The following is a 14,637-nucleotide window of genomic DNA, read 5'->3' as shown; positions in this document are numbered from 1 at the left end:
TAAGGTCTTGTTCTGCTTTTTCCTTCTGCATGAGAAAAGATTATTTATTAACAGTTTCTGTGATGGACTTTAAGAGAAATGAGCAGTTTTAAAACCCGGGGATACAGAGAAATACTTTTGGGCAAGAGGGAATAAATGAAAGGTACTATCCTCAGAGGCTCTAAATTTATCTTCAGCTTACAGATAGCGTATTTTACACTGTTTATGGAAATTTCAGCAAGTATCATGACCTCACCATGGGCGAAGTAATTCCAAGGCTTCAGAGAACTTATTATTTAGAAACAAATTCAGTGCCATTGAACATTCTTCCAGAGCACTCTTGAGATCCATCTTGGATGCCCTAATAAAAAGAGTATTATAGTTTAATCAAATTGTAAATATAAACACAAAAATATTTTTCTTATATAACTGAGCAGGGTGTCAGATAGCAATTTTGCTCATTTTTTAAATCTAACGTTACAAAATTCTTTATCCATTCTAGAGATCACTCTATCCATGCTACAGATGTATATTCTCTTTACTTACTGAAGTGATGCCTATGGCTTCGTCATCCTGTTTACCAGTCAATATACAATGGAGTCATTTTTACTATTTGTGTAACAAACATACAAGTTATTGCACCTAACCTCTCAGATCTTAGTACAAATGCAGCATCAGTCGCTATTCAGATCTAAGTCTACAGAGAGATGACAGTGTAATAGTTTTTGTCCAAGAAAGCAATAAACTCTGCAAATAACTGCACCCCAAAATACTCCTGTCAAAAGCCTGCAGCCAAATCAAGTTTCTGTTCTTCCTTCTTACTTCCTTTTGCTGCTCCTTTTCTTCTCGTTACTTGCACTTATTTAAGAGTAAGCTATCTAACAAAACTGCTACCTCAGCCAGTTTCGTCTGATAGCTAGGGAGCTCTCACAAACTGCTCCTTGTGTGGAGCTGGTAACACACCAGACATTCCTGGTAGTAACAAGTAGCTAGCAGCTACATAGCCTTTAAAGAGCGCATCTGGATCAGGAAAAGATAATCTGTTTACAGCTTTGAAACAACAGGTTTAGGCTCTATAATGGGCTTTATTCAAGAAAGGTTAAGCAGTGACAAGCAACAGATCACACCAATGAGATGAATATTTAAGTGCTCACTAGAAGAGAAGAATCCTCAAGGAAGAATTTAAGAAATAGGCAGTTCAGCTATTCTAAATCTGGAAGTAAAAAACACTTTAAAACAAAAGAAAACAAAAAACAAACAAACAAAAACAACTAAACAAAAGGGGATATTAAAATATGACTCGACAACTTTTCCATAGAAAAATCCTCTAAAAATTGGTTCTGCTTTTTGTATTCTTTCGGGGGGAAAAAGTTGGGATAAGGCTAGATAACATCTGGAAACATTTTCTGAAGTTTGCCTTTTTTTCTTTTTTTTAAGAGCGTACATGAAAAAAAAAAAACCACCATAATTTCACAGAGATACAAAATCTCTAACTCAGCACTTAGAAATCACTAGATAGTTATTATTTAGCCTACCAAAAGGAAAATCTTCCACTTCATTACTAAAAATTGTGAAGCTGCAAATTGTCCAACTGAGTCCTCCTTTTTTAATGTATTCAGGATACAATTTAAAAACAAATAGACAAAAGACACATCCTGAGCCTGGAGCCTTGGGCTACACTTGGCTGAAAAAGGATGTATTTCACATACTAAGCACTAGTTGGGGACAAGCATTTGTTTTGCTACTGAAAGATGCTATGCTGATTGCAATACTGATGCAATCCCTAAGGAAATCATAAAGTAAATTTTGGTCAACTGATGAGTTATGAGTACACAATCACACACCACAATTTTATATAGCATTTTATCAATGTAGGAAGAATGCTCCTTATTCAAATATTTTAACGATCTTCACTAAACTTTATTTAGGTATAAAAAATAAATAATAAAATCACAATAACGAAATTAACAGTAACAAATGTTATAAATCAGATAAAGTAACAGCAACAATTTTTCTTCTGCTTCTGTCAAACAATTCCGTATCTTGTTGTTACTTCTCTTCTGCTTCTCATACCCCAGACTGTACTATAAAATACAGAATATAACAAAACAATTCACAATAGAGTGTCAGCTACTCTCACCCAACCTAGACAATCATCTTCTACACAGTAACTTCACTAACCATAGGTCTTTTATGCTTATTCAGAAAGACTTACAGCGTGTATTTAAATATAAATTCATTGATTTTACTAGAAGCTATAGCTTTGAGGCTACTTCAATTGTAGTGCTATAACTGAACAGTAAAAAAATTGTTCATTCCTGAGGGGCTTTTTTGTTTGTTTGTTTGTTTTTTCTTCATTTTCCAAGTCCTAAATATTCTACAAGTCTGTGTGAATTACCTCCACTAGATAGTTAATAATAAAACCTACACAATGACAGCAGAATACTTGAGTAAATCCGTGTATTTAATTTTCACTTCCCCCTACACATACACATACTACCATACTCAAAGTTCTAGGTCTCACACAAGAATGAAAAACTAAAAGAGGGGGAAAGAAGAGTAGAAATATTGTTCCAAGATTGCTACAAAATTAGATGCCATTTTCATTATGACTTCAACAGGATCATGGACAATTTTAGTTTTCCCCTTTTAATAAGGTTTGCATAATCTCTTTGATTTTAGACTCTCTCCTCTAAGTCTTTAACTTAGATTAACCGATTAATCCTTCCTATCAGCTCCTCCTTGATGAGGGGAAAATGGAAAGTGGTTTATCAAGTATACAGATTTTTATTATAAAGCAACCATTTACAATCAATTACAATCATTTGCAATCAATTACACAGATCTTAAGACCTTTCTCCTTCACGTTTCAGTGCACACACACCTTTCTATCTTGGTGATGTTGGTGATGTTGCTTGCATTGATGCCAACACTTGACCCTGCACTTTCTAGATATAGCCTGCACTAAATTCGAAAAACTAGAACAACAAAAAACACTGAGTGAAAATCCTTCTGCCTTACAATTTTAATACAGAAGATATTTACATTATTCCTTCCTGAAAAAATAACCCATAGACCAAGAAAGCCATACGGGAGAAAACAGAATTGCTACCTTCAAATCACATATACACAGCTTCTGTGTCTTTAGAAATAAAAATAGAGTATCAAAGCCAACTAAAAAATTGATTTGTCCTTTTTGCATATTGTTATTTCTAAATCCAGAAAATCCAGCCCAGCTGAGTACCAAGTTTGGATAGCTTCCAAGGACTTAGACTGTAAAAAATGCTTTAGGAAATCAGAATGAAGAGAATCAGACTAGGAAGTACCACATCTCCTCTGCAAAACAGAGGACTTTGCACATCATTTAAATTTGCTTGACTGGTTAAATGTTTTCCATTAAAGTAAACACCATTAATAAGTATATTTGTGATCCTATTCATATTACTCAATACTGACTCAGTAAACATTTAAATTTACTAAATATAAGCAACACAATGTTAGTGTATTTTAGTGCATTTAAATTCTGAATACATGAACAAAGTAGTCCAAATTAAAGGGTTTATGTCACTTGCAGAGAAATGTATATGTTTTTGCATATCTTCCATAAATGTCTTCAACAGCATATTCTCCGAGAAACAGTGGTAAGAAATAAAAGAGGTTCATTTAGAACAACTGAAAACTGCAGGACACTCAAATTTGCCAGCTAATTCTACAAGCAGCATCTGCAAACAGACAGCTATGGAAAAAGTGTATGAGTTAGTCTCTCAGTAACACAGCATCACTACCAGAGTGTGTTCCAAGGCTTCAGTGCTCACATTTGACTTCGTTAGTTTTAGGAAACTAGTTTCACATAGCACATGCTTGGTTAACAAACGGAATATATAATATGTCTTTATAGAGAGTAAAACTGGTTTGATTTGAAGGAATTCTTCAAATTTAAACAATCTAGCAAAAAAAAAATAAAAAAGGCTTTTTTAAAAAAATACTGTATTTGCACTCATTGCTTTTATTCCATAGATTTTTTTTAGTAAACAAAGCTGAGATTTAGCAGGTGGCTAATACCAGTCTTCATTCTCTCATAACTGCACAAAAGCTATTTTGTAACCACTCCTGAAGTAGTGCTCTCTTGGTGTCTTCCAACATAAAGCTCAGTGGCTAAACAAAGAAGAGGAGACATCTTCAAACTGAAAAGGACAGATCCAGCTTCTAATCCTCTTCATTCTCAACATGTTTGCTGACATTGTGTAGCACATTTTTTTTCAAAGACAACAATGTTTAATCCCCAAAAGAATAAAGCACCAGAAAGTTACTGCTTAGATACCTTAAAGATGTTTCTCCTCATCACAAACATTTTTCATTTTTTTACATTGTATTTTCACTAATATTTCAAACTTTTCATAAGGATAAATAAATTAACAAACTAATCAAATCTGTTTAGAATTCCAGAACAGGTTTTGCTTGGAGCTGAGATGTTCCTAAAATTGTTCCAGAGCAGTGAGGATCATAGAATCACAGAATCATAGGGGTTGGAAGGGACCTCAAGAGATCATCGAGTCCAACCCCCTGCCAAAGCAGGTTCCCAACACCAGGTCGCACAGGATTTATTATCAATAACAAAGTTAGCAGCAGCTTAGGTCAGTTTTTAAAATCAACTAATCAAAATTACAATAACGAAGGAAAAAATACTGACTTGAAAATTCCAATATGCATTGAAATATTTACTATTCTAACAATAATCCTCAGTATGTACATAAAGAGTAACTGAAAGTACCAAAATTACTTAAAATCCTCCCAGTATCTCATCTATACCTTCTCTTCTTCAGCTTAAAACCATTCCTCCTTGTCCCATCACTATTTACCAGCGTAAAAAAGTCAGTCTCCCTCCTGCTTGTAAGCTCCCATTAAGTACTCCAAGTCTCTCCAGAGACTTCTGTTCTCCAGACCCCGGGCCTGAACCTGGGAGCAAAATGACCTCCCTTGCCTAGCTGAACACTTGTCTTTTGATGCAACCCAGGGTACAGCTGACCTCCAGGGCCACAAGTGCACACTGCTGGCTATCTTTTCATCCACCAGGAATTCCCAGATCTCTCAGGGCTGCTTGCAGATCTCCCCATCTGTACTCACATGTGGGATTGCCCCAAGCCAGATCTAACACCCAGGTGCTCCACCCAGATTGGTGTCTGCAAACTCACTGAGGGTGCACTCAGTTCCACTGTTGAGGTCTTTGATACAGATATTGACGAACATCATATAGAGGATATTATTTTGATGTACAGAATCAAGAAAACAAGATGCATTGCAACTAAGGGAATAATTTCTCAGGAAGAAACTAGCAAGTAGGTGACAGCACTTACTGAAGCCTTGCTAGAAAAAGAATAATTTTAGACACATCTGTTTACTTGTATTAAAATCATTTCGGGTTTAGTCACAATAACAACAGATAGTAATTTCTTACTGTCCTATCTGTTGCCCCCTTCTTGAGTAACATGCATGCAAGTATCTAATAGGACATTTATTGCTAAGATATTGATGACAAAACAGCATTTAAATTTATTCTCACCATGTACGTAAGTCAAATAAGCTTCAATATACTGTCAAAATCTGATGCTCATTGACACTGTTCATTGCTTCTTGAGCTTTCCTTTAGTAAGTAATCATTATCTTCAATCAGATAATGCAATATTTAGGTGTTTATGTTCCACAATGTCAAAATGAATCATTTTCTCAAAATGTAGTGGTAAATAGCAGCCCCGCCTCACTAGAACTTACTGTTATTCTATTTTCTTGGCTAAGAGACTTGTGCTATTGTTGAACACTGCTTTACTTTAAACATACTTTTCCTTTGTAATGTCCAAGATCAGTGGTGATTCTGATACCTTTAGCTGATAGGATCCTTCTTCTCCTTTATCCTGGGCAGGACCACCAGGTAGGCACACAGTTTTTTTCTGTGGTTGAAGTACAGATCCCAGTGTTTGATGTGCACTGTTAGCTGGACTTAACACAAATTAAACTCAAGTCTTCAAAGTCTTAGTGGGTTGGAATCCACTGTCTTTCTGGAAGACCTTCTCCCAGACAAGAAGTATTTAAAAACTATTCAAACTACACCATTCTCTGCCACAGTTTACTGAGAAATCATTAAATCATCATTCCATATTCACATAATGCGAATACGGAATAACCCCAGGGCTCAACTCTAGGACTACCCCTATTCAACTTCTTTATTAATCAGTGATCAAGATACAGGATTTGAACGTATTCAAAGCGACAAAGTATCAAAGGCTTTACTGAAGTCCAGGCAAACCACATCGACAGCCTTACCTGCATCCACTAAGCAGGTCACCAAGCCACAGAACGAAAGCAGGATTGCCAAACAGGATCTACTATTCATGAACCCATGCTGCCAGTGCTAATGGACAGCTGACTGAATATGAGACAGCAGTGTGCCCAGGTGGCCAAGAAGGCCAACAGCATCCTGGCCTGTATTAGAAATAGTGTAGCCAGCAGGAGCAGGGAGGTGATCATCCCCCTGTACTCAGCTCTGGTACGGCCGCACCTCGAGTACTGTGTTCAGTTTTGGGCCCCTCACTACAAGAAGGACACTGAGGCCCTTGAGCGTGTTCAGAGAAGGGCAACAAAACTGGTGAGGGGTCTGGAGCACAAGTCTTATGAGGAGCGGCTGAGGGAGCTGGGATTGTTTAGCCTGGAGAAGAGGAGGCTCAGAGGAGACCTTATGGCACTCTACCACTTCCTGAAAGGGGGTTGTGGTGAGGAGGGGGTGGGCCTCTTCTCCCTGATAAATAATGACAGGACGAGAGGGAATGGCCACAAGTTGCGCCGGGGAAGATTTAGATTAGATTTGAGGAAACATTTTTTCTCTGAAAGAGTGGTCAGGCACTGGAATGGCCTGCCTAGGGAGGTGGTTGAGGCACCATCCCTAGCGCTGTTCAAGAAGCGTTTAGATGAGGTGCGGAGCCACCCACTACGATCACCTTCCTTTCTTTCTTAGTAGCAGCAGTCTCAATGCACGGAGTTGACTGCCTTGCCATTGGTGACCTGCGGGAATCTTCCTGCACTTCACCCCTTATCACCTCTTCAACATCCAATGCTGCAAATCTATTGCTTAGGGGTATCTGGGGACACTGGGGAGGCAGAGGAGGCAGAGGGGGAGATTGCCCCCGGTACTGAGCAGGGACTCTCTGCCAGCCCTCCCTATCCCTCAGATATCCCCCTTCTGCCCTACAGGGACAGGTCAGGGAGTCCACCACCAACTGCAGGGGATCTCCCCGGTGCCTTTCTCTCTGGCGCTCTAGGGAGCTACTCCACCAGTCAATCTCCCGCTCACAGTCCCTGATGGCCCTCAGTCTCTCAACCTCTTCTTTCAGTTCAACCACCATACTAAGCAGATCTTCCACCTGCTCACACCTTGCACAGGAGAACTGCTTAGCACCCTCATCCAGCAGTAGCAGGCTCTGGCACTCCTTGCAACCAGAGACCTGTGTAGCCATGCTTCTAGGCAGACCTTCTGTCTGGGTCGACACAGCCTTTTTAAGGCAAGCCCTCTGTCTAGTAGAGACCAAACTCTACTCTAGTAGAGGCACAAAAAAGAATAAAAACAAATAAATGAAAAATTGAAAGTAAATAAATAAATAAATAATAGTTTATAATAATGTATATATATGAATTGTAATAACTTAAAAATAAATAAATAATAGTAATAAATATATATATATAGAAAAAACACAAACAAACAGTGGGTAGTGACACTTCGCTGCCCTCCCTGAGCCCTATTCAGTTGAGGGGTGAGAGCGAAGGGTTGAAACCCTGGCAACGCCTACACCTCGTTAACGCCTCGTTAACGCCTCGTTAACCTCTCGAGAGAACAGCCTACAGGACTGGCCGCTCTCACTCGGTTCCCGAGAGACTGGAACCTCCCAAAAACCCGCCCTGTACCTCAGTCAGCCACTGCAGCTCCAGCTGCGCGGATTTCAAAGCAGCTGATCACGAGGACTGAGTGATACTTCCGGGTTCTGACCGTTTTAAATCCCCCGCCGTTGCCCTGGCAACGCCTACGCCACGTCAGCCTCTCGCGAGAGAGAGCTGCCGGGATCTGTCGGGACTGGCCGCTCTCACTCGGTTCCCAAGAGACTGGAACCTCCCGAACAGCCGCCCTGTACCTCAGTCAGCCACTGCAGCTCCGGCTGTGCCGATTTCAAAGCAGTTGATCACGAGGACAGCAGTCAACCTAGATGATCTCTGAGGGTTCCTTCCAACTGAACTATTCTACATCTTTACATGCCAAAACATTATTGATGTCCTTATCTTACTATTTAGCAAGGATTCAAAACACTTTAAATGCCATTACCACTTATTTATCTCAAATGACCCTGATACTGCATTACTGCAGCAGGAAGAATTTCTGTCCCTGGCTTTTTTGCTGCACTTTTAATTCTAAGCACTGACTCAAAACAGCAGTGACTTATAGGACTGCATTGGGCCTTTTTATATCCGTGGCTAGGAATCGTGAAGGTATCCAGTCTCCAAAGGGAAGCGTTTTCACATTAACATGCATCCATGTGTATTCATCATTATCTGAGTAAGCAAGCAGACAACTCAGCTATTGGTTCTGTGACCTAGAAATCTCTCTTCAGATATTTTTCTTTGTAATTTTAAACCCAGTAGTCCTCATCATTGGGAAGAAAAATCTGTTTCACTTTGTTCTGATCATTCATCACTCATACAAGTCAATTGTAATACACCACTCTTCCAGTCAGAGAAGTGACAAAATTTAATTTGGGTAGTTTCCTAATGGGCAGTGTTATTTGCTATCACTCATCAAGTCTTCATACAGGCATTAAGTTGCAAGACAAGTAGAAATTTCATCAGATAAACAGTGAGACATTTTATTAGTGTGTTACCTACCTACCACAGATAAAATATTACAAATACCTACCGTTTTATGACATGAAATGAAGGTTACAGTAACCTTGTGCTTATAAAGTAGTTTGGTCATTTACCTTGTATATTTTAGAATAAAGTATGTTAGGTCCACACTTTATGTTCTGAATAGTTCTGCTCTGGGCAGCTGAAAGTTAATAAGGTCCTTGGTGGTACAATTCAGATTCACATACTGTGAACACTAAAAACAGTTATGGAAGCAAAGATAGAGGCCTTCTAGTTATGCTAGGTTTTTTTCTTATTGCAAGAGAGCATACTTAGACACTCACAAAGGAACAATTTTTTTGTTGTTCTGATTTTTAAAAATGCAAGCAGAGACAGTTTAACATCAGTTTTACCTTCTCAGGAGACTGTGCACACATCCTTTCATGAGAAGCATGAATTTTACACGTGTAAATTGTAATTTGTGCAGATTATATATTCAATTGAAATGTTACTAAATTATGGGAAACATTTACAAAAATTTCATTCTGAAGAAAGACAGACTTGATAAAATAATTACTTTGAAGGCAAGGCGTCACTGTTTCAGAACTTCATCAATGCATACTGTAGCCTGCACGTTCAATATTTATTAAGAAAACAACATTACCCAATTTTTGGCAAAAAACTGTAAATAGGCAGAGGTTATTCTCAAAGCTCACTATATTATGATCCATTCAAAGCCTGGCAGTTTTCTGAAACAAACAAAACCAAAGAATCAAAGGCCAGAAAATACACACATACACATAGCCTAGCCCCTCACTCAAGGATGAGGAAGGAGCTGTGCTAAGCACTTGCCCGGCCACTTTCAAGAATTTACCTGTTCTGAATGACCAGCAAGGTCCCAGTTGACTGCAGGTTGATGACTTTGATGTCTGTGTACAAGAAAGGTCATAAGAATGATCGAGGGAACTGCAGGCCAGTCAGCCTGACCTCAGTACCAGGGGAAGTCATGCAGCGGATCATCTTGAGTGCCATCACCCAAACGATGTGGTACAGGATAACTAAGTGATCTGACCCAGGCAGCATGGTTTATGAAATGCCTGACTAACCTAATGTCCTCCACTGACAAGTTGACCGGTTTAGTGGACAATGAGAAGGTCCTGCCTGTTGTTTACTTGGACTTCAACAAAACATTTTATACTCTTACCCATAGCCTTCTCCTGGAGAAACTGGTTGCTGCTTGCTTGGACAGATGCCCTGTTCACTTGTTAAAAACTGGCTGGATGACTGGGTCCAAAGTGTTGTTGTGAAGAGATTTAAATATAGCTGGCAGTCAGTCACAAGAGGTGATTCCCAGGGCTCAGAATTGGGTCCAGATTTTTTTTCAATTTCTTTTTCAACAATATTGATGAAGGGATTGAGTGCCCTTTGAGTCAGTTTACTGATGACACTAAGTTGTGTAAGAGTGTTGATCCGGTCTGTGGATAAGAAAGCCCTGCACAGAGAACTGATACTGATGGCTCATACCACTTGTTATTTCAGAAAAATCATAATAATAACACTTCCTCCTCCTTATAGACGTTACTGGACATTGTAATTAAATTAATATTCCATAAAAAAGCAAACTATATTACTCTTACCTAAGTAGGAGTTTTTGTTTCACTCAATTTCTGCAGCCAGAAGTTAGTCATCTATCCACAGTATAGAACTAGTAACAGCAGAAGACAGAAATGCCACACTATGAGAAAAATCCATTCAGACAGCTTAGACTTTCACTCCCAAAACTATTTCATTCTGAGACACTAGCATTTAGTCTGTTATTTCTAAGTCTAAAACCATGACATTCTCTGCTGCTGCTGCAATACCAAGATAGTTGTTGATCATCTACACGATCAAGCAATATCACAGCCACTATATTTAAAAATTTAAATTCCTTCTTCCACCTCATCTTACAGCTGATGCAGAAATACTGATGCAGAGAGAAAAGAAACACTAGACAGCCATTATTATAAATTCATATATATAATCAGGAGAAAGCATCAAAATGTCAACTTCCAAAAGAGTTGCAAAAAAAAGAAAAAAGAAACTATGAGAAAGAAAAACATCAAGAAGGTCTGAGGTGTCCAAATGAGAAAAGAAGTAGTTGCTCCTAGTGAAAAATGAGAAATTGTTAGAATACAATATACATTAAAATGAAAAGGACTTTAGTTTCTCTCTCAACATTGAATTGCCTAAAGAAGTTAAAATTGACAGTTTTTCACTGAATATTGGAGTTTCAGTGATACTAACATTTTAATTAATCGACATATGTATCTGAGAAAAATTGTGTTAGGATTTAATTTGGTTTCTAAGACCCCAGTTTTTAAAAATCGAATCTTGACTTTAATTTTAAAATTCAGCATTACTGCTGCTGAATGCTTGCCCTAACCCCCTCCAGTGGAAAAAGGGGCAGTGAATATTAACATGCACTGTGCCAACTGCTACCTCTGTAATTCTCTGAAGGTGACTGTGTAACACTTCTGCTCTCACTATCTGTGCCTGGGCACCCTAATAGCACAAGGTAACGTCCCCTCAATTTGTTAACCACAGCAGACACTAGAGGAAATAAATTACATGGATCATTACTTTCAGAGCTTCTGTAAAAAAGAAAAAATTGCAGTGCAGCTCTTCTGTATTCTTTTCAGAATGTGTCTATGTGATGTCCCTCTCCTGAAACAGCATTTTAAACCCTTGTCAGGTTCAACAAAATTGGAAAGAATTCAACTGTGAAAACAGAAACAAAGAGATAAAATAGATCCAGAAGCATAATCTTGCAAGCAAATTAGCAGTTTTATTCAGTTGTATTACCTAGACTCTGGAAAATTCATACAAGTGAGACCATCGGCTATGTAAAGAAACTACAAAAAGGTTTTAATAAAGTTCCTATTTCAACAAACAAACATGACCTAACAAAGAGACAGATGGCAGCTAGAAAAAGCTTTATTCCTCACAGATTAGAAGTCAGGGAGAAATGTCAGCACTTTAAGAAGGATGCCTGGCCTCTGTTCCTCATTTAAAATAGTAAGTTTTATGACGTTAAGAAAGGCTAAAATTAGATACACACTACAGGAGACAATGGCTTTATTTTAGGAAGTACTAGTCATCACCTCAGCTCAAATATTTCTGATAATGTCTTATGAACGAAGTGTGTTCAAAAATTCAAATACAACAAACGTTACTGAAAAAAAATCCTTCTTAACAAGTCTCAGCTGACATCAAATTTTAGATACCAGACCACCACCTTTCAGGAGACTATTAGTGTATCTTTGCTTTACATTCTTCAGTCAGGTCTTACTTGTGGTCTTGAACTTTGTGATATGAATAGAACTGTGTTTGTTGTAGTTAAAAAGAAATCCAGTGCCTACAGTACTGCTTCATGAGAACCTAGTAAAGAAATGCAATAAAGTGATCAAAAGATTTTGCTTCCAAACATTTACTCTAATTTACATCCATGACTTCACGGGGTAGAGGAGGCAGATAAGAGAAGTTTCTTGATGGTGTTTCATACCAGAAACATAGCTTTTATTTATCTGTATATTTATTATTAATGCAGTACCTGCATAGCATATGAAAACATGCAATTGCTCTGTTCTCATATATGCTGTACAGGTAACAATTGAACAACCACAAAGGAGGAAAACTGAGTTAAAGTTCTTCATCTATCTAAGTCCCAGATAGCAGAGAAAATAAAGGGTCAATACTAAACTTCTTATTAGGTGACCAGCATCCATCATCATCAGTATCACAGTGCACTCCTCTGAAACACAGAGAGCCTACAGTGGTGACTAAAAAATGTGAAAGAAAAATCACCTTTATCTGTTCTTACTTATTCTTTACTTCAACAGCAAATGGTATGTACATGCATAGGAAACAAAATACACATTTTCCATAATGAATCAGCCATACTTTAAGAGAAAGACACTGCAACAACCTGGGCTACCATTTACCTACCAGAACATGCACATACAATTTATCTGATCACTAAGAGTGATTGTGATAAAATCCTATTTAAGCAAATGTAGTATGACTTTGATGCAACCTTGCAAAGCATATGTAACCATAAACACGGTCATTAAAAAATAAAAAATGAAAAATCAGATCATGAGGATTCTGAAGTGATCAGTCTGAGGGAGGGGAAAGAAAAAAAACAAAGCAGTGTTGGTCTGCAGGTAAAAAATAAAAAACTGCTTTACAGTATTCTGTTGGACATTAGTAGAAATGCATACTACTATAAAAGGTTGTTACCAAATTTACTAACAGAACATATATTCAACAATATATTTAGGTGCAAATTTTAATGTGATCTTTGCAGATAAAACTGAGAATTTACTATGTTTGAATACTCCATATCAGTCAAATACCTTATATGAAATAATCCAGTTCAGGTCAATATAAGTTACTATGAGCTGAAAAAACAAGCATCCAAATGTGCTAGAGAACAATACAGTTGAATTTTAATATACAGCATATATATAGAGCTACACAGATATTTGGAAAAAAATTAAAAAATCAATTTGCTCAGCATTTCCCAGAGGGAGTGGGGCATAAGACAAGAAAGTAGTTAGCAAAAGATTCTCTTGAAAAGAGCTAGGATACATAAGTAATAATAACTATTTACTGACAGATTTACACAAAATGAATTAAAAAAATCCACTTATCTCACTATGGAAAAGACGAGAAGTAAATCATTCAGCAAGTAGGACACCAGATCAGGCCAGATGTTTATGGGACTTTCACTGCGTCACACAAATACTGGCTCAGATCCAAGCAGCCAACTAGGACAGTGCGGTCTTACTAATAGGACCATTCCACCTAACTTCAAAACAATTTATCAGAATTTATCACATAGTAAACTTACAGCCAATGTTGGAGACCTCACATTACTAAAATCTCTAAAAAACACACTGCGTTATATTCAGCATTTAGTACTTAAAAAGCACAGAACTGCATTCTATTAAATAATTAAGTCAAAAACCATACTACCTCAAATGATTAATCAGAACACCTACCAAGAAAAGATACACTCTATATGTACAGAAAATGACAGCAAGACTTACACTGTCCTTCAGCTGCCACACATTAAAGAACAGCATCCCAAAATACACACCTTGCGGTGTTCTACAATCTACAGCATCCCAGCTGATTAAGCACTGACATCAGCAGAAGCTGCTGCTTGCCAGAAGCATTGTTCACCACTGCAAAGTGCAGAGGAGAAACAATTATTTCTTAAATCCATGCTGAATATAACCTTTTTCTCTCCTCTCCAAGGAACTCAATCTAAACTGCATTATTCTTTTTCTTAATGTTCAGCATACCTGCTGAAGTAAATTTACACAGACAAAATCCCATGTATCTGGCTATCACAATTAAATTTTCAGTAACTAACAGGCAGAAATAATATACTTACAGGGCTAATTTTGTTAACTTCAGGTAAGTAAATACAGTCCTTATGCAAAAATAAGTGCTTCTTCTTTCACTGTCCTTTTTCCACCACACATCAAAAAGACAGAAAAAAAGCATGCAGAATAAAACTGTTTTACTCCTCAGCATCCGTGAGGCTACATTAATGAGGTAAAGCAAAAAGAATAAAAGGATAAAAGTTCACAAGCCAGCAGCTGGCACCTGAGGCACTCTCCATAGCTGAATTTAAAAGAAATGTCAGTTGGAGTGGCAGCAGCTACAGTCAATGCTGGAAGCTGATGCCTCTGCGGGAAGAGGATGCTGGGAGATTTTCCCAATCTG

At 37.9% G+C, this 14,637-nt stretch overlaps 1 protein-coding gene across 1 annotated transcript in view; it reads right to left on the bottom strand.

Moving 5' to 3' along the window:
* TTC39B (tetratricopeptide repeat domain 39B) overlaps positions 1 to 14,637 on the bottom strand; it is a 74,882-nt gene that overhangs the window by 23,365 nt on the left and 36,880 nt on the right. The window contains exon 3 of the mRNA XM_065745513.1: positions 236 to 340. Coding sequence (XP_065601585.1) covers positions 236 to 340 — 105 coding nt within the window. The remainder of the gene's footprint in view (positions 1 to 235; positions 341 to 14,637) is intronic.

The sequence above is a fragment of the Cyrtonyx montezumae genome, unplaced genomic scaffold (assembly GCF_038088225.1).
Source record: "Cyrtonyx montezumae isolate F1298 unplaced genomic scaffold, pur_monq_1.0 scaffold_36, whole genome shotgun sequence".
Taxonomy (NCBI): domain Eukaryota; kingdom Metazoa; phylum Chordata; class Aves; order Galliformes; family Odontophoridae; genus Cyrtonyx; species Cyrtonyx montezumae.
Note: the sequence above shows the minus strand (reverse complement) of the source record. Positions and strands in the feature narration are given on the sequence as shown.